Source organism: Geotrypetes seraphini, chromosome 1 (genome assembly GCF_902459505.1).
Source record: "Geotrypetes seraphini chromosome 1, aGeoSer1.1, whole genome shotgun sequence".
Classification (NCBI taxonomy): Eukaryota; Metazoa; Chordata; class Amphibia; order Gymnophiona; family Dermophiidae; genus Geotrypetes; species Geotrypetes seraphini.
The window spans coordinates 74,239,674-74,263,438 of NC_047084.1; the positions used below are offsets into that span (position 1 = coordinate 74,239,674).

General features: G+C 45.7%; 1 protein-coding gene across 3 annotated transcripts in view; it reads left to right on the forward strand.

Moving 5' to 3' along the window:
• Positions 1–23,765, forward strand: part of MTMR12 (myotubularin related protein 12) — a 320,826-nt gene that overhangs the window by 112,152 nt on the left and 184,909 nt on the right. For all 3 annotated transcript variants that reach the window (XM_033933370.1, XM_033933361.1, XM_033933379.1), the window contains 2 exons: positions 10,741–10,813; positions 16,386–16,519. In XM_033933370.1, the coding sequence (XP_033789261.1) occupies positions 10,741–10,813; positions 16,386–16,519 (207 nt within the window). The remainder of the gene's footprint in view (positions 1–10,740; positions 10,814–16,385; positions 16,520–23,765) is intronic.

A 23,765-nucleotide genomic window follows, 5' to 3' on the forward strand; every position in this document is an offset into this window, starting at 1 on the left:
ACAGAGTTCTACTCTTCGGCCTGGCCTCGTCTCCCAGAGTGTTCACCAAGTGCCTGGTAGTGGTAGCAGCAGCTCTACGGAATCATGGTCTTCAGGTATTTCCCTACCTCGACGACTGGCTTATCAAAGATTCCACATCTCAAGGGGTTATTGTAGCGACCCAATGGACTACCTGGTTCCTACAAAGTTTGGGATTCGAAATCAACTTTCCAAAATCTCAACTTCAGCCCTCACAGACTCTACAATTCAATGGAACTGTTCTGGACACTGTCCAATTCAGAGCATTCCTTCCTCAACAACACCTGGAAGCTCTTCTTCAATTCTGTCACACTGTCTTCCCGCTCTTCCATTTCAGCAAGACACATGATGGTGCTTCTGGGTCACATGGCCTCTACAGTACATGTGACTCCTTTTGCCAGACTTCACCTCAGAATTCCTCAGTGGACCCTGGCATCTCAGTGGACGCAGGCTTGCGATCCTCTTTCTCGACACATCAGTCTCTCCTTCTTTGAAGAAGTCTCTCCTTTGGTGGATACTCTCGTCCAATCTTTCCAGAGGCTTGCTTTTTCAAACGCCCCCTCATCAGAAAGTCCTTACGACAGACTCTTCCACCTATACTTGGGGCTTCCACCTATACTTGGGGCGCTCATCTCGATGGTCTCCGTACTCAAGGCCTCTGGACCAGTACGGATCGTCAGTGTCATATCAATCAGTTGGAACTCAGAGCGATCCTCAAAGCTGTCCATGCTTTTCAACATCTGCTTCACGACACAGTAGTCTTCGTCCGCACGGACAACCAAGTTGCCATGTATTATGTCAACAAACAGGGAGGGACGGGATCTGCCTCCCTTTGTCAATAAGTTCTGGAAGTTTGGGACTGGGCAATCCGTCACAACACCTTCCTCAAAGCTGTCTACATTCAAGGGGCTCAGAATTGCTTGGCGGACAACTTGAGTCGTCTCCTGCAACCTCACAAATGGACTCTCCATTCCTCGCCTCTTCACCACATTTTTTCACAGTGGGGCACTCCACAGATAGACCTCTTTGCAGCTCCCCACAACCACAAACTGCCTCAATTCTGCTCCAGGATATACTCTCCTTATCGCCTCGAGACAGATGCTTTTCTTCTGGAATGAACGAATCTTTTCCTCTACTCAATTCCTCCATTCCCTCTCATTCTCAAAACTCTGGTCAAATTAAAGAATAATCATGCCACCATGATTCTAATCGCTCCTCGGTGGCCGAGACAACCATGGTACTCCCTTCTACTTCAACTCACCAGCAGAGAGCCATACCTTCTACCAGTTTTTCCTTCTCTGCTTACACAGAGTCAAGGATCTCTGCCTCATCCCAACCTGCAGTCTCTACACCTGACAGCCTGGTACCTCTAAACATAACCCCTCTTCAGTTTTCTCAATCTGTAAGAGATGTTGTAGAAGCTTCTAGGAAGCCTACCACTAGACAATGCTATCACCAAAAATGGACTAGATTTTCTACATGGTGTTTTTCTCGTCATAAGGAGCCTCAGCATTCCTCCTTATCTTCTGTTTTGGACTACCTGTTGCACTTATCCGATTCTGGCCTCAAGTCTACATCTATCCGAGTCCATCTCCGTGCAATTGCGGCTTTTCATCAGACTATCGAAGGGAAACCCCTCTCTGCTCATCCTGTGGTTTCCAGATTCATGAAAGGACTTTTCAATGTCAAACATCCTCTCAAACCGCCTCCTGTGATTTGGGACCTCAATGTTGTCCTTTCTCAACTCATGAAGCCTCCATTTGAACCAATTGATAAGGCTCATCTGAAGTATCTCACTTGGAAAGTGGTCTTTCTCATTGTTCTCACTTCTGCTCAATGAGTCAGTGAATTACAAGCTTTAGTTGCTGACCCACCATTCACTGTGTTCCATCATGACAAGGTGATTCTTCATACTCATCCGAAATTCCTACCTAAAGTAGTCTCAAAATTTCATCTCAACCAATCCATCGTACTTCCAGTGTTTTTTCCAAAGCCTCATTCTCACCCTGGAGAATCAGGTCTTCATATTCTGGACTGTAAACGTGCTTTGGCCTTCTACTTGGAACACACCAAACCACACAGAACTGCTCCTCAACTTTTTGTTTCTTTCGACCCCAATAAGTTGGGACATCCAATTTCTAAGCACACCATCTCCAACTGGATGGCGGCTTGTATCTCTTTCTGCTATGCCTAGGCTGGATTACCCCTTAACAGTAAAGTCACAGCCCATAAAGTCTGAGCAATGGCAGCTTCTGTAGCTTTCCTCAGATCTACACCTATTGAGGGAATTTACAAGGCTGCTACTTGGTCCTTGGTTCATACGTTCACTTCTCACTATTGTCTGGATACTTTCTCCAGACCGGATGGACAGTTTGGTCAAACAGTATTACAAAAATTTATTCTTCTAAGTTGCCAACACTCCCACCATCCCATTCTGGTTAGCTAGGAGGTCACCCATATGTGAGAATACCTGCCTGCTTGTCCTGGGATAAAGCACAGTTACTTACTGTAACAGATGTTATCCAGGGACAGCAAGCAGCTATTCTCACAACCCTCCCACCTCCACTGGTTGGCTTCTCTGCTAGCTATCTGAACTGAGGAGACGCGCCCTGTGCTGGGCGGGAAGGCACTCGCGCATGCGCGGTGCGGGCGACTCAAAACTTCTAGTTTCTTCAAGCAAGTCTGCTTGTGAGGCGTCCGCATCGGGGGTCCGTCGGATGATGTCACCCATATGTGAAAAGCTGCCTGCTGTCTCTGGATAACACCTGTTAGGGTAAGTAACTGTGCTTTTCCAGTTGTCTCAGTCGGTCCTGGATGTTCTGGAGCCTCTCAGAAGGGATCCACTCGCCAATGTTACCAGCAGAAGTGGACCCGATTTTTTTTTCTTGGTGTGCTACGCAGCGTCTGGAGCCTTAATTTGCCTCCTTGTCCTCTGTGTTTGATTATCTGTTGCATTTATCTGGCGCTGGTCTCAAATCCACTTCGATTCAAGTCCACCTCAGCGCCATTGCTGCCTTTCATCTGTCGATCGACGGGAAACCGCTCTCTATTCATCCTGTGGTTTTTCCAGTTCATGAAGGGTCTTTCCCATGTTCATCCCCTCCCTTAAACCTCCTCCTGTGGTTTGGTATCTCAACGTGGTCCTTACTCACTTGATGAAACCGCCCTTTGAGCCGCTGGCTAGGACTCACTTGAAGTATCTCACGTGGAAAGTTGTGTTTCTCATTGCGCTCACTTCTACGTGTAGGGTCAGTAAGCTGCAGGCCTTGGTGGTGGACCCTCCTTTCACTGTTTTCCATCATGATAAGGTGGTTCTACGTACCCATCCTAAATTCTTGCCTACTATTGTTTCGGACTTTCACATCAACCAGTCCGTGGTTCTTCTGGTGTTTTTCCCGAAGCCCCATTCTCACCCTGGTGAGGCGGCTCTCCATACTCTTGACTGTAAGCGTGCGCTGGCCATGTCAATGCCCATTTCTCGAGCCTGATTATGTCACGCTGCAGATCTTTGCAATCCCCCTGTGTCTTCACTACTCTGAATATCTTCGTATCGTCCGCAAATTTAATCACCTCGCTCGTCGTACCAATGTCCAGATCGTTTATAAAGATGTTGAAGAGCACGGGTCCAAGCAGTTTGCGAGTGTTTTGCAAGATGAGCAAAACACTCAGCAAACTTTTGTCTCGCAAACCGAGCACTGCCCCGATAAGTTCAAACAATTTTTATTGATGCAAATAATATCAAATCCAATACCCAGGCACCTAGGTGCACAATGCAAACATGTATGCATCTATTAATAATATGTTCCAAATATTCACTTGTACAGAAAGTTGGTTAGTAAAATTATTACTTATATATAAAAAAAAAAAATCACAATAAACTTAAGAAAATTCTTTCAACTATCCAAACTCAAGTCCACAAAACGGAATCCAAGATTACGTAAGCGAGACTAAAGAAAAGAAAATTATAAAAGTTAGACTTTTACAGACAAAACTGAGATTAAGGAGCTGCTTAAATAAATAATTGAGCTAAAGATGTATCCTCTTTATCCAGTCGATGTGAGTCCAGAAAAGCAGTTAACTGGTAAGGTTAAAAAAAACATATTTGACTTGCAAGGATATCTCAAGTAAAACGTCGCTCCCAAAGAGGTGACTCCAGATTTCAAATGTAAAAATTCTCTACGACGCTTTTGAGTCTCTCTTGAAAAATCAGGAAACATTTGTACTCTACATCCAAGAAACTCTTTCTGCTTATTTTTAAAGAAAAGTCTCAATAACCATACTTTATCCAATGCAAGAGCTAAAGTCACAATCATTGTAGAAGGTACTGCTGTCTCTCACTATCTGATGTTTCTAAAATTTCAGAAACATTCAATGGTCTTAGTTCCGATATATTAGACTGAGGTTGAGTCCCTTCTTTATTTGGTAAATAATAAACTAAGGTAAATGGTAGTAAAGTTTCCTCAGAAACTTGCAAAATTTCTTTAACATTTCCCTAGGAGTGACAATGGTTACTCTAGGAAAATTAATAAGTCTCAAATTATTATTCCTGGAATTATTTTCGAGTATTTCCACTTTCTTCCTGAGATTAGTATTATCTTTAATTAGGGACTCTTGTGCATGTTTGAGTGTTAACAATTCTTGATCATGCTTTTGAATAGTGGTCTTTGAGACAGCCAAATCCGTTGTTAAATCTTTCAGCTCTTTAGTATGTTGAATTAATTTCCCTTCTATATATTGGAAATTGGGACTTATAGTTTGTGTAAAATTTGCTATCAGATCCCATAGAGAATCTAGAGTCACTTGTGCGGGTTTCTCCAAAATAGGAAACTTTTGCTTAGTGTAAAAATGCTCACCGTCCGGGGAAAAAATGCTGTCCTGGCTTAATTCTGACTGGAATCCAACTCCGGCTGCTTGTCCTTCCTCGGTTTCTTCTGCAGTAGCTCCCTGATCAGGGAGCAGTGCTACCACTCTCTCCAGGATGGAATTATCTGCCTCTGGGTGAAGGACCTCCCCCTTCTCCGGGATTCCTTTTTCTTTCAGCTTTTATTCCTAGCAATTCCTGTTCCTTCCTAGGACTCTCACAGCACTGCCATGCAGCCTGTGTGGAAGCAAGCCTCCCTTAGAATACAGATACTGTGGTACCTTGGTTTACGAGCATAATTCGTTCCAGAAGCATGCTTGTAAAGCAAAGTGCCCCATAGAAATTAGTGGTAATGTAGATGATTCGTTCTAGAACCCAAAAGGTGGCCCAGGGGTCTGCACCTGTCAGGTGCCGGGTGCAGTAGCGCCGTCTCCTCCGTCTGTCATCCGCTAAAGAATCCCGCAGTGCCGCTTCGGAGGGATTCCTTTTCCGTCCGCCGGCCAGCCTTCCACGTTGGGTGCCTTTGACGTTGTGCGTATCATATGCAAAGTGCAGGTGGGACGGCACTCGGCTGCGTAGGCTCAGATGGAGGCTCTCCAGCATACGGAGGGCACCCAAAGTAGAAGGCTGGCTGGCGGACGGAAGAGGCATCCCTCCGAAGCAGCACTGCGGGATTCTTTAGCGGATGACAGACGTTGGAGACGGCGCTGCTGCACCCGGCACCTGACAGGTGCAGACCCCTGGGCCTCCTTTTGGGTTCTAGAACGAATCATCTACATTACCACTATTTTCTATGGGGCACTTTGCTTTGATATACGAGTACTTTGGATTACAAGCATGCTTCTGGAACGAATTATGCTCGTAAACCAAGGTACCACAGTATCTGTATTCTAAGGGAGGCTTGCTTCCACACAGGCTGCATGGCAGTGCTGTGAGAGTCCTAGGAAGGAACAGGAATTGCTAGGAATAAAAGCTGAAAGAAGAAAATTTTTTTCTGTTTTTCTTTTTGTGCTGTTTTCTTTTCCATTGGTAAGTACTGGCACATGGAGTTCCCAAGCAGTGCTGGCTAGAACTGTTGTTTTGGGGGCAGCAAGCAGCCTTAGAGGTTCAAGGGATAGTGTCCCTAGAAAGGGGACATCAATGCAGATTGAATATTTTGATTTTGCTTATTGAATAGTGGCAAGTACTGCCCAGTCCATGAGCTTTGTGCCATGTGTTAGAAACCTGGACTATATGAACTGAACTGTGAAAGTTGGCTATGGAAAGCAGGTTTCTTTTCTTGTATTTTCTTTATAATAAACCTGGTGACTCTCTTTTAGAACTTAATTCGGTGTCCGTGTCCGGGTTTTCCTTCTCACCAACCACATAAAGGGCACAAAAATCTTATCTGGTATCCAAGCCAGGTTTTTCCCTTTGCTTGAGGCCTGGCCTGGCCACATTAAACTTGGGCCCAAGTATAGGGATAGTGTGGGATGCTTTAAAAATTGTCACTTGGAGTCTCATTATAAAAAGAGAAAAAAACTGGTTCAAAATGTGTGCAAAAGAGAACAATTGATATCCCATTGGAAAACTCAATTAAGTACCATAGATACCCAGTAAAAATTCATAGGTTCCTTGAGACTTTTGCTCCCTACAAGGAACAGGCTTAATCTAGATAATGTAATAAACGCCTGATTTTTAGTATCCAGTAGAGCAAGGGTGTCAAACTCAAATCACATAAGGGACCGAAATCTAAAACACAGGCTAAGTCGTGGGCCGGATTTTTTATTAAGATACTTACACCTTCCTTTGCTGACACACAGCATGGGTCCCAGTGCTGGTGGCGGTTCCGACACTCGCAGGTCTTCTGTGAGCGTCGGATCAATCGCCACCGCCGCTAAAACCCACACTGCGCACCAGCAAAGGAGGGGGGTTAGTCTTAGTAGAAGTATAAGGATACAACCTCTCCAACCCCACGCCGGCTGCAAAATAAATAAAAAAGACTTTTCCTTTCTTTTAGGTCCTAGTTCACCCTTGCTGTCCAACACCAGTTCTGGCAGGATACACTTTCAAATTTGACATATTGTAATCACAAAATAGAAAATAAAATTATTTTTTCTACCTTTTGTTGCCTGGTCATTTTGCTTTTAGTCCCAGTTTCTCTTTCTGATTTTGTCTATCTTCTAATTCTTTTTCCAGTGTCTGCTGTCCATTTTTTTTCTCCTCTTCTCTCTTGCTCCAGTCCCTGTCTCCAACATATTGATTTTTCCTTTTCAACTTTTCTCCTTTTTTCTTTTCTGCCTCTGTCCACTCAAATCTCGCCCTCTTTCTCATCCTTCTCCTTTTTAAATTTTCAGCTGCCTAATTTTCCATCTTCTCTTATTCTGTAGCTCTCCTATTTCCCAGCCTCCTATTTCCTTCTGTCTCTCCTCCTCTTTCCTCTTGGTCCAACATTTTGCTCCCTCTCTTTTCTGTTGTTGTTCTTCCCTCCCCCCCTTGATGCTGAACAATGAGATGGAAGGAAAAGAAAAAGAAATGCTGAGTCTCTCTCTCCCTTCCACCCCCAGGCCTAATATTTCTCCCTCCCTTCCATCTCCAAATCCAACTTCTCTCCCTTTCTATTCCCAACTGCACCCGATCCCATCTCTCCCCCCTGTCTGCCTGCCTCCCTCCCGGTCCACCATTTCTCCTTTCTTTTCCCTATGGTTCTCCCTTCAATTATCTTTTTCCCTCTTCCTCCACACTACCCCAGGTCCAACCTCTCTCCCTTCATCTCGCTCTCCTCACAGCCCAGCTTGCCTTTCCCTCCAGCGCTGGTTCCTCTCTTCTTACAGTCCAGCTTGCCTTTCCCTGCAGCGCTGGTCCAATGTCGCTGCCATGCCGAGGAGTCTGCCAGCCTCAGCGATTCGGCAGTGTTGTACTTGGCTCCCCCTCCTGCTTTTCGCCTGCCGCGGTCTGTCTCCAATAGTGCGCAACTTCCTGTTTCCGCCCGGGTGGCCCGCGGCGGACACAAGGCAGGAGGGGGAGCCACGGACAACACTGCCAAAGCTGGCAGACTTTCCAGCGTGACGGTGATATCAGACCAGCGCGGGAGGGAGAACACGCTGGGTTCTGAGAAGGGGAAGTTCGGGAGCATTGCTGCGGGCCACATAAAAAGGCCAGGCGGGCCAGATTCGCCACACGGGCCTTGTGTTTGACATATGTGCAGTAGAGAATGGCATGGGGCAAAGTTTGTCCCCCTCCTCATCAGCTCTGTCTGATCCCATCCATACAAGCCTTAAATAGTTATGATTTTTATTTTTAAACTATTTTATTAAAGTATAAAAAGAAACATTATTCTATACAGTACAACTGTCATTTTTTTAAATCAGAAATAATACAGAGCAAAACCAATGTCTCTCCTCCCCCTCACAAATACCCCCTCCACTGTCAAAGCTGAACTAGAGAAATTACTATAGAATGCTACATAGAAAAATCATGCTAACAATACCTTCTGCTCCCATCTTTGCCCACCATATCTGCTCTTTTCATATACCTCCATGTGTCTAGCTTCTTTCCCTCTAGTACTCCCTTACAGCAATGTCCCTCTCTTTCCTCCCTCTGCTTTTACTGTTAAGCATTTCACTCCCTCTTCCTTCATCCCCTTGGTCAGCATCTGTTTCCCTTCTCTTCTCTTTCTTCCTCCCTGCAGGTCCAGAATCTCTTTCTTCCTCCCTGCAGGTCCAGAATCTCTTTCCCTTTCTTCCAGCTCCCTTCCATGGGTCCAGCATCTCTCTACCTTCCTCCAGCCCCCATTTTGTGGTCCAGCACATCTCCCCCTTCCGTCGAGCTCTAGCCCTCCCACATGGGTCCATGTGTCTCTCATGGGTCTCTCTTCCCTCTTCCCTGCAGATCCAGCGCCAACCCTTCTGCTCTCCAGAAACTCTCTCTGTTCCCCCCAGACCAGGTCCAGCACCCCTCTCTCCCTTCCAACTCGAGAGACAGCCAACACCCCCCACTATGGGTCCAGTAACAGTAGTTGCAGACCTTCCCCACCTGTGTCCAGCAGCAGCAGAATTCCCCCCCCCCCAAGAGTCCAGCAAGAAAAAACTGCTATTACTGGGCCTGGGTCATCCTCTTTATGGTTACCTCCCCATCCTCATGCCTATTCTATACCTTAACGAGCCGCCTCGGTTAACGACGACACTCTTCACAGGCCTGCTCCAGGGCCTGCCTTCTACTGAGTCCCTCCTTCTGATGCATCTTCTGTTTTTTGCATTAGAAGCAGAAGGAAGGCCCTGGAGCAAGCCTGTGAAGATTCTTGTTGTGGCTGAGGAGGCTCATTAAGTTATGAAATAGGTACAGAGAGGAAGGCATAGATATGCTGACCCAGGCCTGGTTATAGCAGCTTGTTTTTACCCCAGGAGCAAAGCATTTTACTGCTCCCATGGGGTGGTAAAAAGGTTTTCTCCTGAACCTGTGGTACACACCAAATTTTTCTGTTCCCATGAATTTTCTGCATGTCTTAGAGTGTTTATTGTTGATCAGCTGAAACCTTAAAAATCTGAAGCCCTAATTATATTATGCAGTCTGATGGCATCATTATTCCAGGGTAGTGTTTTATTCTGATTGTATAATAAATATGCTTGCGACTTGAATAAAAATATGTATATAAACCAAACTCTGCAGCAGGGTTAGGAACACAGAAGACTGTGAAAACCTGCAAAGGGACCTAACGAGACTGGTAGACTGGGCAAATAAGTGGCAAATGAGTTTTAACGTAGAGAAATGCAAAGTCATGCATGTAGGGAAAAAGAACCCGATGTTCAGCTACAAAATGGGGGGAACACAGCTAGGGGTGAGTAACCTTGAAAGGGATCTGGGAGTTATGGTTGACACATCACTGAAACCATCGGCACAGTGTGCGACAGCCTCAAAGAAAGCAAATAGAATGCTGGGCATCATCAAAAAAGGTATCACAACCAGGACAAAGGAAGTCATCATGCCGCTGTATCGCGCAATGGTGCGCCCGCACCTGGAGTACTGTGTTCAATACTGGTCGCCGTACCTCAAAAAGGATATGGCGGTACTCGAGGGAGTGCAGAGGAGGGCGACTAAACTGATAAAAGGTATGGAAAATTTCTCATACGCTGACAGGTTAAAAAAGCTGGGGCTGTTCTCCCTGGAGAAGAGGAGACTTAGAGGGGACATGATAGAAACTTTCAAAATCCTAAAGGGCATAGAGAAAGTGAATAAGAACAGATTCTTCAAACTGTGGGGAGCCACAAGCACTAGGGGTCACTCGGAGAAATTGAAAGGGGACAGGTTTAGAACAAATGCTAGGAAGTTCTTTTTCACCCAGAGGGTGGTGGACACATGGAACAAGCTTCCAGAGGAGGTGATAAGCCAGAACTCTGTACAGGGGTTCAAGAAAGGTTTGGATAGGTTCCTGGAGGATAAGGGGATAGAGGGGTACAGATAGAACTTGAGGTAGGTTATTGAATTGGTCAGTAACCACTTCACAGGTCGCGGACCTGATGGGCCGCCGCGGGAGCGGACCGCTGGGCAGGATGGACCTCTGGTCTGACCCAGTGGAGGCAACTTCTTATGTTCTTATGTTCTTATGTTCTTATCTGTATGAAATGCTGTCAGCTCCTCCTGGCTCTAACCATTTTACATGACTTGATCTCATAAAAGAGCTGCATTGTATTTCATTGAGAACAAAGTTGTTCTTTTTACAAAGGTGAACGTTTAATAGTTACAACAGAACTGACTATTGTGAAAACTTTTGATTTCTTAAAATTTAGCTTGTGCTGGGAATAAGATAGTTAAGCTCACAATCTTCAGTAGCATCTTATGTCAGTTCTAATAGGTTCAATAGACAGATTCTTTTCTTTTTGTAGGAATTTGACTTTAAGAATAAAATTATTGGAGAAAATGATATCACTCTTCACTGTGTGGACCAAATATATGGAGGTACTGTGATTGTTATACATTGTCTTTATTAAATGTATAATTTTTGTTTTGTACACAAAAAAAAAAAAAACAACCCCAAAAGAAGGAAAATGAAAAAATGCAAAATTCCCCCCAAAAATATAATTATTCTAACATTTCTAAATTAGAGGAGCAGCAGAAGAACAATCACTAGTGCAATAAAGCACACCACAATAATAATATACAGTGGTACCTCGGTTTACGAGTGCACCGGTTTGCGAGTGTTTTGCAAGACGAGCAAAACATTCGCAAATTTGGTGCCTCGTAAACCGAGCTTGTCTCGCTGTACGAGCGCCCCCCTGCAAACCGGCACCCACCCCTCCGCCATCGGGCACCCCCCCGCCGCCACCTGAGATCCCCCAACCCACCTCCGCATCGGCACCAGCATGTTCTGTACCTGAAAATCTGCTTCCTGTGCCGGGCCTTGAGCATGTGCGCATGCTCAAGGCCCGGCACAGGAAGCAGATTTTCGGGCACAGGACATGCTGATGCCGGCGATGCCGATGCAGAGGCTACACTGGAAGTAAGAAGAGGGTTCGGGTGGGTTGGGGGATCTCAAGTGGCGGTGGAGGGGTGCCGGTGGCGGCGGGGGGGGGTGCATGATGGCGGTGGTGGTGGGCCGGATCGCGAGGGGGAGGGTGCCCGTTCGCGGGGGGGGGGGCCTTCGGGGGGGAGCAATGCCGGTTCTCGTGGGGGGGGGGGAGCAGCGCTGCTGGCCTCAGTGGGGGGGAGGAAGGTTTGGGGTGGGAACATATCAAAGCAAGTTTCCCTTACTTCCTATGGGGAAACTTGCTTTGATATACGAGCATTTTGGATTACGAGCATGCTCCTGGAACGGATTATGCTCGTAATCCAAGGTACCACTGTAATTATAAATTAATTTGTGAATACAGGAGGGTCCTCAGTTGTCACAACTCCAGATGGGGAAGCTCCAAGGTATACCCTTCTCAAATGTCATTTCAATTTTCTTAGTCCAAGTTATCCAGAGGTGTAAATCCACTATGAATAGTTCATAAACTTAATTCCTTTTAGTTACTATCTAAGGGGCTGAGCCTCAGATCCCCCCGTGTGTTGTATATGTTTCACAAGCACACTAGAAAGGCCTATCCTCTTATAGCTATGCTGATGACATCACCATCCTCATTCCTTTCGACCAACCTCTTAATGTCAGACACACTACACAGAACTCTAGCTACAGTTACGACTTGGATGGAAGACCACAAACTGAAACTGACAAAACTAAATTCATCCTCCTAGAAAATAACAAAATCCCAACCATAACCAACTTAGAAATCAACTCTATCAACTACCCTTTGCAAACCACCCTAAAACTTCTAGGTATGACTATTGACAGAGGCTGCACCATGCAACCACAAATTAACAAAACAATACAGAAATCTTTCGCAGTTATGAGAAACCTTAGACAAGTCCGAAAATTCTTCGAAAAAACACAATTTCAGCTCCTAGTACAATCTCTAATCCTAAGTATCCTAGACTATTGCAACATCCTCTACCTCCCCTGCCCTGCAATAATGATTAAACAACTACAGACAATTCAGAATACAGCTCTGAGAATCGTCTATTCATTGAAAAAACATGATCACATTACTGAGGCATTCATCAATTCTCATTGGCTTCCAATCCTCTGGCTCAACTGTACAAAATTCCTCCTCGGCGATACCACAGAAATATATGCCTGCGTTCTCTCGCCTGCTCCCGCGGCGGCCCCAGCAGCAGCAGCAGCAAGCGTCATCCTAAGGTCCAGCCGCCTGCTTCGGCGAAGCCTGGACCATCTTTTTGACAATTCCTGTCTGAGCTTGCCAGCTCCCTTCCTCCTGGAGCCTTCCCCCCTTCCCATCGGGGGCCGTCTCCATCATTTCTATCCTCAGTGGGAGAAGCTTACCACAGACCTGTGGGTGCTTTCCATCGTCCAGGAGGGGTACTCCCTGTACTTCAGTCGCATACCCCCGGACCTTCCGCCAAGAGAGTTTCCTTCTTCCAGAGTGCAACTTCCCCTTCTTCTGTGGGAGGCTCAGGCCCTCCTCTGCCTCTGAGCGGTTGAGAAGGTTCCTCTGGAGCAGTTGAATACAGGGTTTTATTCCCGGTATTTTCTGGTCCCCAAGAAGACGGGAAACCTGGGTCCGATACTGGACCTATGGGCTCTGAACAAGTTTCTGGTCAAGGAAAAGTTCAGGATGCTCACCCTTTCTACGTTGTATCCCCTGATGGACGAGGGGGACTGGCTGTACTTGTTGGACCTCAAGGAGGTCTATACGCACATCCTGATTCATCTGGCTTCTCGCCGGTTTCTGAGATTCCGGGTGGGGAATCTCCACCTCTAGTATCGTGTTCTCCCCTTCGGCTTTGCCGCCTCCCCAAGGGTCTTCACGAAATGCCTGGTAGTAGTTGCCATGGTCCTGTGTCTACAGGGGCTTCAGGTGTTTCCCTACCTCGACGACTGATTGATCAAGGCGTCGTCTTGCCAGACTATTTCCCTCCTTCAGAGTCTCGGCTTCAAGGTGAACTTTCCCAAGTCCCAACTGTGTCCCTCCCAGTCCCTCGAGTTTATTGGGGTGGAGCTGGACACTCTTCGTCTTCGCTCTTTCTTGCCTCGGCCTCACCGGGAGACCCTTATCCATCTTTGTCGGAAGATGTCTCTCCTGTCCTCGGTCCTGGCCCGTCTCATGATTGTCCTGTTGGGCCATATGGCTTCCACGGTTCACGTGACTCCTTTTGCCAGACTTCGCCTCCGGATACCTCAGTGGACTCTGGCATCCCAGTGGAACCAGAACCGAGATCCGGTGGCTCGACACATTGTTGTGACTCCTTTGTTGAAACAATCTCTCCGTTGGTGGATGCTCTCTACCAATCTTTCCAGAGGCTTTCTGTTTCACGCTCCTCCCCCGGAGAAGGTTCTCACGACGGACTCGTTGGCCTATGCTTGGGGGGCTCATCTGGACGGTCTTCGTACCCAGGGTCTCTGGTCCAGTATGGACCGTCTCTGTCACATCAATTTGCTGGAGCTCAAGGCGGTGTTCCATGCTCTGAAAGCCTTTCGTCATCTGCTTCGCGACCCTGTGGTTCTCGTTCGCACGGACAACCAGGTCGCCATGTATTATATCAACAAATAAGGGGGCATGGGGTCTCTCTCCCTGTGCCAGGAGGCGATGCGGCTCTGAGATTGGGTGATCCGACACAACATCTTTCTCCGTGCGGTCTACATCCAGGGCCAGCAGAACTGCCTGACCGACAAGTTAAGCCGCCTTCTGCAGACTCACGAATGGTCGCTTCATTCCTCGACTCTGCGACAGGTGTTTGCCCGGTGGGGTACTCCGGATTTCGATCTGTTTCCGTCCCCCCTCAATCACAAGTTGCCTCATTTCTGCTCCAGAGTTCACACCCCTCAGGTTCAAGGCGGATGCTTTCCTCCTGGATTGGACGAACCTGTTTCTGTATGCGTTTCCTCCTTTCCCTCTGATTCTGAAGACTCTCGTCATGCTCAAGTCCACTCATGACACCATGATTCTTATAGCGTCTCAGTGGCCCAGACAGCCGTGGTTCTCCCTTCTGCTGCAACTCAATACCAGGGAACCTCTTCTTCTGCCTGTTTTTCCTTCTCTGCTTACGCAGAATTGGGGATCTCTGCTCCATCCTAACCTGCTGTCTCTGCACTTAACAGCTTGGTTCCTCGAGACTTGATGGCCTCTTTCCAGTTGTCTCAGTCGGTCCTAGATGTTCTAGAGGCGTCTCAGAAGGGGTTCACTCGCCAATGTTACCAGCAGAAGTGGACCCGATTTTCTTCTTAGTGTGCTACGCAGTGTCTGGAGCCTCATTCTGCCTCCTTGTCCTCTGTGCTTGATTATCTGTTGCATTTATCTGGCGCTGGCCTCAAATCCACTTCAATTCGAGTCCACCTCAGTGCCATTGCTGCCTTTCATCTGCCGATCGACGGGAAACCGCTCTCTATTCATCCTGTGGTTTTCCGGTTTATGAAGGGTCTTTTCCACGTTCATCCCTCCCTTAAACCTCCTCCGCTTGATGAAACCGCCCTTTGAGCCGCTGGCTAGGGCTCACTTGAAGTATCTCACGTGGAAGGTTGTGTTTCTTATTGCGCTCACTTCTGCTCGAAGGGTCAATGAGCAGTAGGCCTTGGTGGCGGACCCTCCTTTCACTGTTTTTCATCATGATAAGGTGGTTCTTCGTACTCATCCTAAATTCTTGCCTAAGGTTGTTTCGGACTTTCACATCAACCAGTCCGTGGTTTTTCCTGTGTTTTTCCCGAAGCCCCATTCTCACCCTAGAGAAGCGGCTCTGCATACTCTTGACTGTAAGCGTGCGCTGACCTTTTACTTGCAGCGCACTGCGCCTCATCGGTCTGCTCCCCAGCTTTTTGTCTCTTTCGATCCCAATCGGTTGGGGTGTCCAGTTTCTAAGCGGACAATTTCTAACTGGTTGGCTGCTTGTATTTCTTTCTGTTATGCTCAGGCTGGTCTCCTCCTGCCGGATCGGATCACAGGGCATAAGGTCCGAGCGATGGCGGTGTCTGTTGCTTTCCTCCGATCAACTCCAATTGAGAAAATCTGCAAGGCTGCCACTTGGTCCTCGGTTCATACGTTCACCTCTCACTACTGTCTGGATGCTTTCTCCAGGCGTGACGGCCATTTTGGCCAGTCAGTTTTGCAACATTTGTTCTCCTAAATTGCCAACTCTCCCTCCATCCCTTTTGGTTAGCTTGGAGGTCACCCACATGTAGAGAATATGCTGCCTGTTTGTCCTTGGATAAAGCACAGTTACTTACCATAACATGTGTTATCCAGAGACAGCAGGCAGATATTCTCACAACCCACCCACCTCCCCGGTTGGCTTCTTTGCTAGCTATCTGAACTGAGGCCACGCTGAGGAGACGCATGCCCTGAGTCGGGGGGAAGGGGCACTCGCACATGCATGGTATACTCGCAAGCTTGAAGATCTTCAAGCAAGTCTGCTTGCAAGAACGTCCGCTAGGGGGCTCCATAGATGGCGTCACCTACATGTAGAGAATATCTGCCTGCTGTCCCTGGATAACACCTGTTACGGTAAGTAACTGTGCTTACTTGGGATTGCTTAAGCCAAGACAAACTTTCTATTATGATAGCACAATAATTTGGTTTTAAACAGTAGACATATTCCCAGTTCATTGGTAGTTTATACCATATTACTTTCCTGTCACATTAATATATGTGTGCATATAGTGCAAATCTTGCTTGCGCATCTGCCAGCGCTGCAGAAGTTCCTCTTGAATTTGGTAACTGATTTGCTACCTCTTTTTGGTCTCTGAAATAATAGTTATATGCCTACCTGTTGATAAAAGATGAAGACCAAATCTGTTTTGATGGTTGTGTGTGGGCCACAAAGCTGCTAAATTTCTTCACTAGAAATGTCTGCCTGTTCTAAAAGCATTTTTGATACCGTTTGCTTGAAAATAAACTCCCGGTCCATTAATGTCATATCTTGAAAAATTATTGCAACAGTTAATTTTGTTTCATGCTCAGTTAACATTTTAATTTTATTTTAGTTTATGATGAGAAAAGGAAATGTCTCTTGACTGGGCATGTGAAGAAATACCCTGAGAAGATAATCATCTTATGTAAAGACTTCAGAGTATTTCATTTCTGTCTGAGATATACAAAGGAAGAGGAAGTTAAACGGGTAAATATAGATTTGGAATTATTTTTTCGTTTAATTTTTTATCTAGAAATTATATATATATTCCATAAGGCATGTATCAAGGTACAATCTACTATGCCACATTTAACACAAGCAGCTGTTGGTACACATTCTGTTCAGTGGGCCTAGAGTAAGGGAAAACTAAGCCCTAGTAAGGGTACAAAAGTGACACTCATATAATCTAGCATTATGTACCAGGGAAGACAATGCCTTTAGAGCCTAAAGACGTTCTCTTGGTTATTTGAATCCCCAGCTCTCCATTGCACTTAAGAATTTGTAAATTATGTTATGTTAATCAGGATTTCTATTTCACCTTTACCTATTCAGTTCAAGGTCAGATTACATTACAAGAGGTTGGGTCAGTTACCCGGGAAGTTACAATGAACAGATCAAAATGGACATTCAATAGGGTTGCTAATACAGGTGGATCAGTACAACTATTAATACAGTTAGGTTATAGTTTCAAATGCATAGTTACAAGTACAAGTAGGTGGTCATTGTTGGTTCTTCATTTTGCCCCAGGAGTTGCATTAGACAGTTTAGAAATGAGCTTTTACCGTTCCCATTTCAGTCACTTTAGGGTTGGCCCTCTGTCTTGATAAAGAAATGCTTTTAAAAGTTTTCTGAATCTGAGGTAGTGGTCACAAGATCATAGTGTAAATGGTAGTTGGTTCCAGCATTTTGCTAATTGATATTGGATGGATGAGGCAATTTGCCTGTACACTTTATAGACTTACAGGGAAATACTTTTAAAACCAATAGGAGGAAATTTTTTTTCACTCGGAGAATAGTTGTCTGGAACACGTTGCCAGAGGATGTGGTAAGAGCAGATAACGTAGCTGGTTTTAAGAAAGGTTTGGACAAGTTCATAGAGGAAAAGTCCATAGTCTATTATTGAGAAAGACATGGGGGAAGCCACTGCTTGCCCTGTATTGGTAGCATGGAATATTGCTACACCTTGGGTTTTGGCCAGGTATTAGTGACCTGGATTGGCAACCATGAGAATGGGATACTGGGGTTGATGACCATTGGTCTGACCCAGTAAGGCTATTCTTATGTTCTTATTCATGCTGTGAATTTTAAGTGGAAAAGATTTCTGGTGGAATATCTTTTGGAGGCACCCTGGAGTAGGACGGCCAACTCTGTTAGGTAGTCATGGCATTTCTTATCAGGATCTTAAAGGCAGTGATGCCTAATTTAAACTTTATCCTTGCGGTTATTGGCAGCTAATGTAGTTTCATATAGTAGCGCTGTAGGTGTTCTGATTTCCATAGTACAATGGGATTCCGCTTATTGCGCGCACTGACATACGCTATCACATCTCCCCTGATGACAGGCTTGGCTGTTATCCAATACAAGGAGGGCTGATCTTGATGCTGCTCATTGTGTTGAGCAAACCTTTCCTAGCTACGATATAAGTAGGTACAAAATTCGGTATCATGATATAAATAAGACTGAAATCTCCAGCCTTTGGGTTTCAGGTAAAAATAAGGGGGATCTATATCCATCCAAACCACGCAGTGATGGGAAATCTCTCCAGGGCCAATGGAAGTCCCAGACACTTGAGGGGAAAAAAAGTAGTGCTAAGGAGGATGTAATCCAACCTAGAATAAGTCCCATGGGCCTTGGAGAGATGCGTATAATCCCACTCCGATGGGTGCAGAGACCACCACGCATCAACCAAATGCAATTCCTCCGCAAAGGAGGACAAAACCGACAGAGAGGAACTAAGGCGAGAGCTTTGTATCCCAAAACAATCCCATAGTGGGTCCATTACCACATTCATATCTCCCACAACCACCAGTTCCTGATTTTGATGAGGGGTACAAATAGAAATCAGGTGGCAAAAAAATGCAGCACTGCCCTGATTAGGCCCATAAACAATTAATAAATTAAACTTTCGCCCTAGTAGCTGCAGTTTCAACAAAAGATACTGGCCTTCAGAGTCCTTGCGCGCAGTACTTCCCCTTTGCATTGAACAGATTTATGAATCAAAACTGCTATGCCACCTCTATGACTCCCTGAAGAGGCACAGAAGACTTCAAAGAGGCACAGACTTCACCCACCCACTGCCTATTAAATTTTTAAGTGCTCATTGTCCGTCAAACAAGTTTCCTGTAAACAAGCAACAGCTATTCTATGCTGCTTAAGCGCCTGAAGGATCTTGCTACATTTAACCAGTGATGTGATGCCGCCCACATTCCATGTGTATTACAGACCCATTGTGAGCATTCCCTTATTTGTAAAGCTGATGGAAGGTTTGGTAAACCAGGACTTAGTAACATACCTGGACAAACACAACATACTACACGACAACCAATTAGGTTTTCATTCCGGGTTTAGCACAGAAACAGTTATTGCTTAATTGCTAGATTCCCTCCTGAACTTATTTTGCCAGGGTACTAGTGCACTAATCCTGCAGTTAGATTTGAATAGTGCCTTCGATTTAGTCGATCATGTTATTCTAATTGACTGTTTGGAGACAATTGGACTCTTCGGTAATGTGTTAAAATGGTTTCAAGGTTTCTTGACTAAACGTTCGTACCCAGTCTATAGCGATAATAAACAATCCTCCAGCTGGGTAAACCCATATGGAGTACCGCAGGGCTCCCCCCTATCCCCAACTCTGTTTAACATTTACCTAGCCCCATTGGGGAATCTACTGCAAAGCTTAAAAATCAATTTTTACATCTATGCTGACGACATCACCATAGTTCTTCCCCTAACAAGCCTGACCTCTGAAAACAAGCATCACCTGGCATCAACTTTAAAGCAAATTGAATCATGGATGGCCAAATTCAAACTCAACTCAGAAAAAACCAAATTCTTCCTGGCGAGTCTGAATGACAAAATCAAAGATACTTCAATTTCCTTGAACAGTCAAATCTTTCCTATTGTCAATTCCATAAAAATTCTGGATGTGACGCTGGACCGCTACCTCACTCTAGATGTTCACACAGAGTTACTGGTTAGAAAAGGCTTCTCAACATTATGGTAACTAAGAACCATCAGAAAGTACTTTGATGCAGCATCATTCTGCTTACTGGTGCAATATTCCATTTTAAGTCTGCTCGACTATTGTAAAAATCATTTATCTGAGGTCTTTCAAGAAAACCATCCAAAGACTCCGAATCATAAAAAATTTGGCAGTTTGACTGATTTTTGGTATAAAAAAATGGGAACATATAACTCCCTACTATCAAAACCTTCACTGACTGCCCCTAGAAGCAAGAGTGTTGTTCAAATTTGCCTGTCTATGTTTCAAATCCATTCAAGGTTTGGCCCCCATATACCTGGCTTCCCATTTTAACCTGGACTGTTCCACCAGGCCTACACGCAGAGTATATATGTTTAGCCACCCAACAATAAAGGCCTGCCGATTCAAGAGATACCTAGGCAGAACTCTTGCTTTCCAGGCAGGCCAACAGATCGGTTGGCTGGGTAACATCATTAAGCACTCCTCATCCTATCTTAACTTTAGAAAACTAGTTAAAACAAACCTGATCAACCAATTTGTAACCAAGAACTCTTTGGCCCGGATTCTGTATAGGATGCCCATCCCGGGCGTCCTATACAGAATCAGAACAAAACCTGCCCAAAGTAAACTCGATTCTATAACCGACGTCCATGTTGCAGATGCCAGTTACAGAATCGTTTTTTTGTTTAGAGTTTAGATGCGGCCGCTATACTTTATTGCGGCAAGATATTTCCCTGCCACGATTAGTATAACGGCCACATCTTCGGCCGCCAGTCTCCCCAACCCCCCCCCCCCCCGATGTTCGCAGTAGGAGGGTGCCCAATCCCTCCTGCCGAAAGAACCCACCCCCCCAAAGATAGCCAGCAGGAGGGTACCCAACCCCTCCTGCCAGACCCCTCCAATGACCCCCCCCAATAAAATGCCCTAACCGCCCTCCCTGGACCCCACCAAAGGCCTCCCCGAAGATCGCTGGCAAGAGGGTGCCCAACCCCTCCTGCCGGACCCCTCAACACCTCCCAAAGATCACCGGCAGGGGGGTGCCCAACTCCTCCTGCTGGACCCACCCAACAAACCCCCCCCCCCACCCCGGAACCCCCCTCAAGCTTACCGTCAAGTTGGCCAGACGGGTCTTCACACCGTCCGGCCAGCAGGCCCGTCTCTGTCCAAATGAGGCTGGCCCGCCCCTCCTCTGCCCAACCCACAGGATCCTAGGGCCCGATTGGCCCAAGTGCCTAAGGCCCCTCCTAGCCTTAGGCGAGCTTAGACGGGCTTGTGGGCCTCCCTAGGCTCCCGGGGGCGCCTTCAATAAGGCAGCCTGCCTGGGGAGCATTTTTTTTAGAAAACGTGCCTCCCGATTGGCTGATTAGACAGCTGTAGGACGCCTACAGCTGCCTACAATCGGGACGTACTTTGCAGAATCAGGGCCTTAATGCCTTATCCCTGTACTCTGCCTACATGTACTCAATGTCTCTACACTGTGTCTATTACTGACTTCCTCCCTCTATACATGTATCCGACGACTTCATTGTAATTATTTTCGCAGCTCTTCTTGTTGTAAACCGCTTTGAACTACTATGGCTTTGGCGGTATATAAGAATAAAATTATTATTATTATTATTGATATTATTGATGTGGCTCATTCCACTCAGCTGAGGCACGAGGCTTTTTTAGCCTTAAAATCTCAGCTAATTTCAGTTGGTGGAACTTTCCACTTTCCACTCTGTATTCGCAGTTTCGTTAATCATGGTTTCGATTATTCACGTTTTTTGTTCCAAGGCTCCATCCCAAAATTTACATCACTGCTCCTAGCGTTACACAGAGGAAATCGCTGCTCCCTTCAGCCATCTTTCTCCCAACTGAAGTTACATTACATTACATTAGAGATTTCTATTCCGCCATTACCTTGTGGTTCAAGGCAGATTACAAAAGATTTATGGTAGGTGAGTTACAAAAGAAGATCATTGGTCATGTCTAGTGAAGGTAAAGAATAGATCAGGTAGTATCAGAGAGTCTTGTGAAGAAAGAAGGTATTTGTGATGTTAAGACTTTTTCAGGGATTTCTTGAAGAGTATGGTTTTTATATCTTTTCTGAACATCTTGTAGTCTGGGATTGTTATCAGTAGTTTGGATATTTGATTATCTAGTTTTGCTGCTTGAGTGGCTAGGAGGCCATCGTATAGTTTTTTCCGTTTAACTTCTTTGATTGGAGGGTGTGTGAATGGAGTGTGAGTTTTTCTATGTCTGGTTGAGGTCGTTTGAATGAGGCGGGTGTTCAGGTAGATTGGGCTGTCTCGTTTATAGTTTTAAATAGTATGCAGTAGAATTTGAATAGTATTCTTTCCTGGATTGGGAGCCAGTGTGAGTTGATGAATGCTTCTGTAATGTGGTCGTGTTTCCTTAACAAGTAGACATGTCTTAGGGCTGTATTTTGAATTGTTTGTAATTGTTTGGTCATTATTGCAGGGCAGGGGAGGTAGAGGATGTTGCAATAATCTAGTATATTTAGGATTAGGGATTGTACTATGAGCTGTAATTGTGTTCTTTCGAAGAATTTACGGACTTGTCTTAGGTTTCTCATAACAGCGAAAGATTTCTGTATTGTTTTATTTATTTGTGGTTGCATGGTGCAACATCTATCTATCACCCAAGAATACTACGAGAACTTAGAAACGAAATAGCGGAGTTACTGCAACAGATTTGTAACCTATCCCTGAAAACAGGGGTAATACCGGAAGACTGGAGGATAGCAAATGTTACACCTATCTTCAAGAAAGGAACCAGAGGCGACCCGGGGAATTATAGACCGGTCAGCTTGACCTCAGTTCCGGGGAAGATGGCCGAATCATTGATCAAGAACAGTATCAGTGAGCACATAGAAAAAAATAAGCTGATGAGAACAAGCCAGCATGGTTTCTGTACTGGAAGATCCTGCCAAACAAACCTACTGCATTTCTTCGAGGGGATAAGCGGACATTTGGACAAAGGTGACCCCATAGATATAGTATACCTAGACTTCCAGAAAGCCTTTGACAAGGTACCTCATGAGCGCCTTCTAAGGAAACTGTGGAACCACGGGGTGGAAGGGGACATACACAGATGGATCAAAAACTGGTTGGCAAACAGGAAACAGAGGGTAGGAGTAAAGGGACACTATTCTGACTGGAAAGGGGTCACAAGTGGCGTCCCACAAGGGTCAGTGCTGGGACCGCTGCTATTCAATATATTTATTAATGACTTGGAAACAGGGACAAAGTGCGAAGTTATAAAATTTGCGGATGACACAAAACTCTCCGGTAAGGTTAGATCTGTAGAGGAATGTAAAAAACTCCAAAGGGATCTGGACAAACTGAGTGAGTGGGCAGATAAATGGCAGATGAGTTTTAATGTGGAGAAATGTAAAGTTATGCACATAGGGAAAGGGAACCTGATGTACGACTACATGATGGGGGGGATGACATTGGGAAAGGGCAACCTAGAAAAGGACTTGGGGGTTTTGGTGGATAAAACAATGAAACCGGCAGCACAATGCGCAGCGGCCTCAAAAAAGGCGAACAGAATGTTGGGCATTATCAAAAAAGGTATCACTACCAGAACCAAGGAAGTTATCCTCCCGCTGTACAGGGCAATGGTGCGACCGCATCTGGAGTACTGCGTCCAGTACTGGTCGCCGTACCTAAAGAAAGATATGGCGATACTCGAGAGGGTCCAGAGAAGAGCGACAAAAATGATAAAGGGCATGGAAAACCTCTCGTATGCTGAGAGGCTGGAGAAGTTGGGGCTCTTTTCCCTAGAAAAGAGGAGACTTAGAGGGGATATGATAGAAACTTATAAGATCATGAAGGGTATAGTGAAGGTAGAGAGAGACAGATTTTTCAGACTGGCGGGGGCAACAAGAACTAGAGGACACTCAAAAAAATTGAAGGGAGATAGTTTTAGAACAAATGCTAGGAAGTTCTTCTTTACCCAGAGGGTGGTGGACACCTGGAATGCGCTTCCAGAGGGGGTGGTTGAGCAGAGTACGGTTTTGGGTTTCAAAAAGGGATTGGACGAATTCCTGAGGGGTAAGGGAATCCAGGGGTACAATTAGAGGGTTACTATACAAGACAAAATGCTCTTGAGTAATAGATCACTACAGGTCATTGACCTGGGGGGCCGCCGCGGGAGCGGACTGCTGGGCATGATGGACCTATGGTCTGACTCGGCAGAGGCCATGCTTATGTGCTTATGTGCTTATGTGCTTATATTGTCATT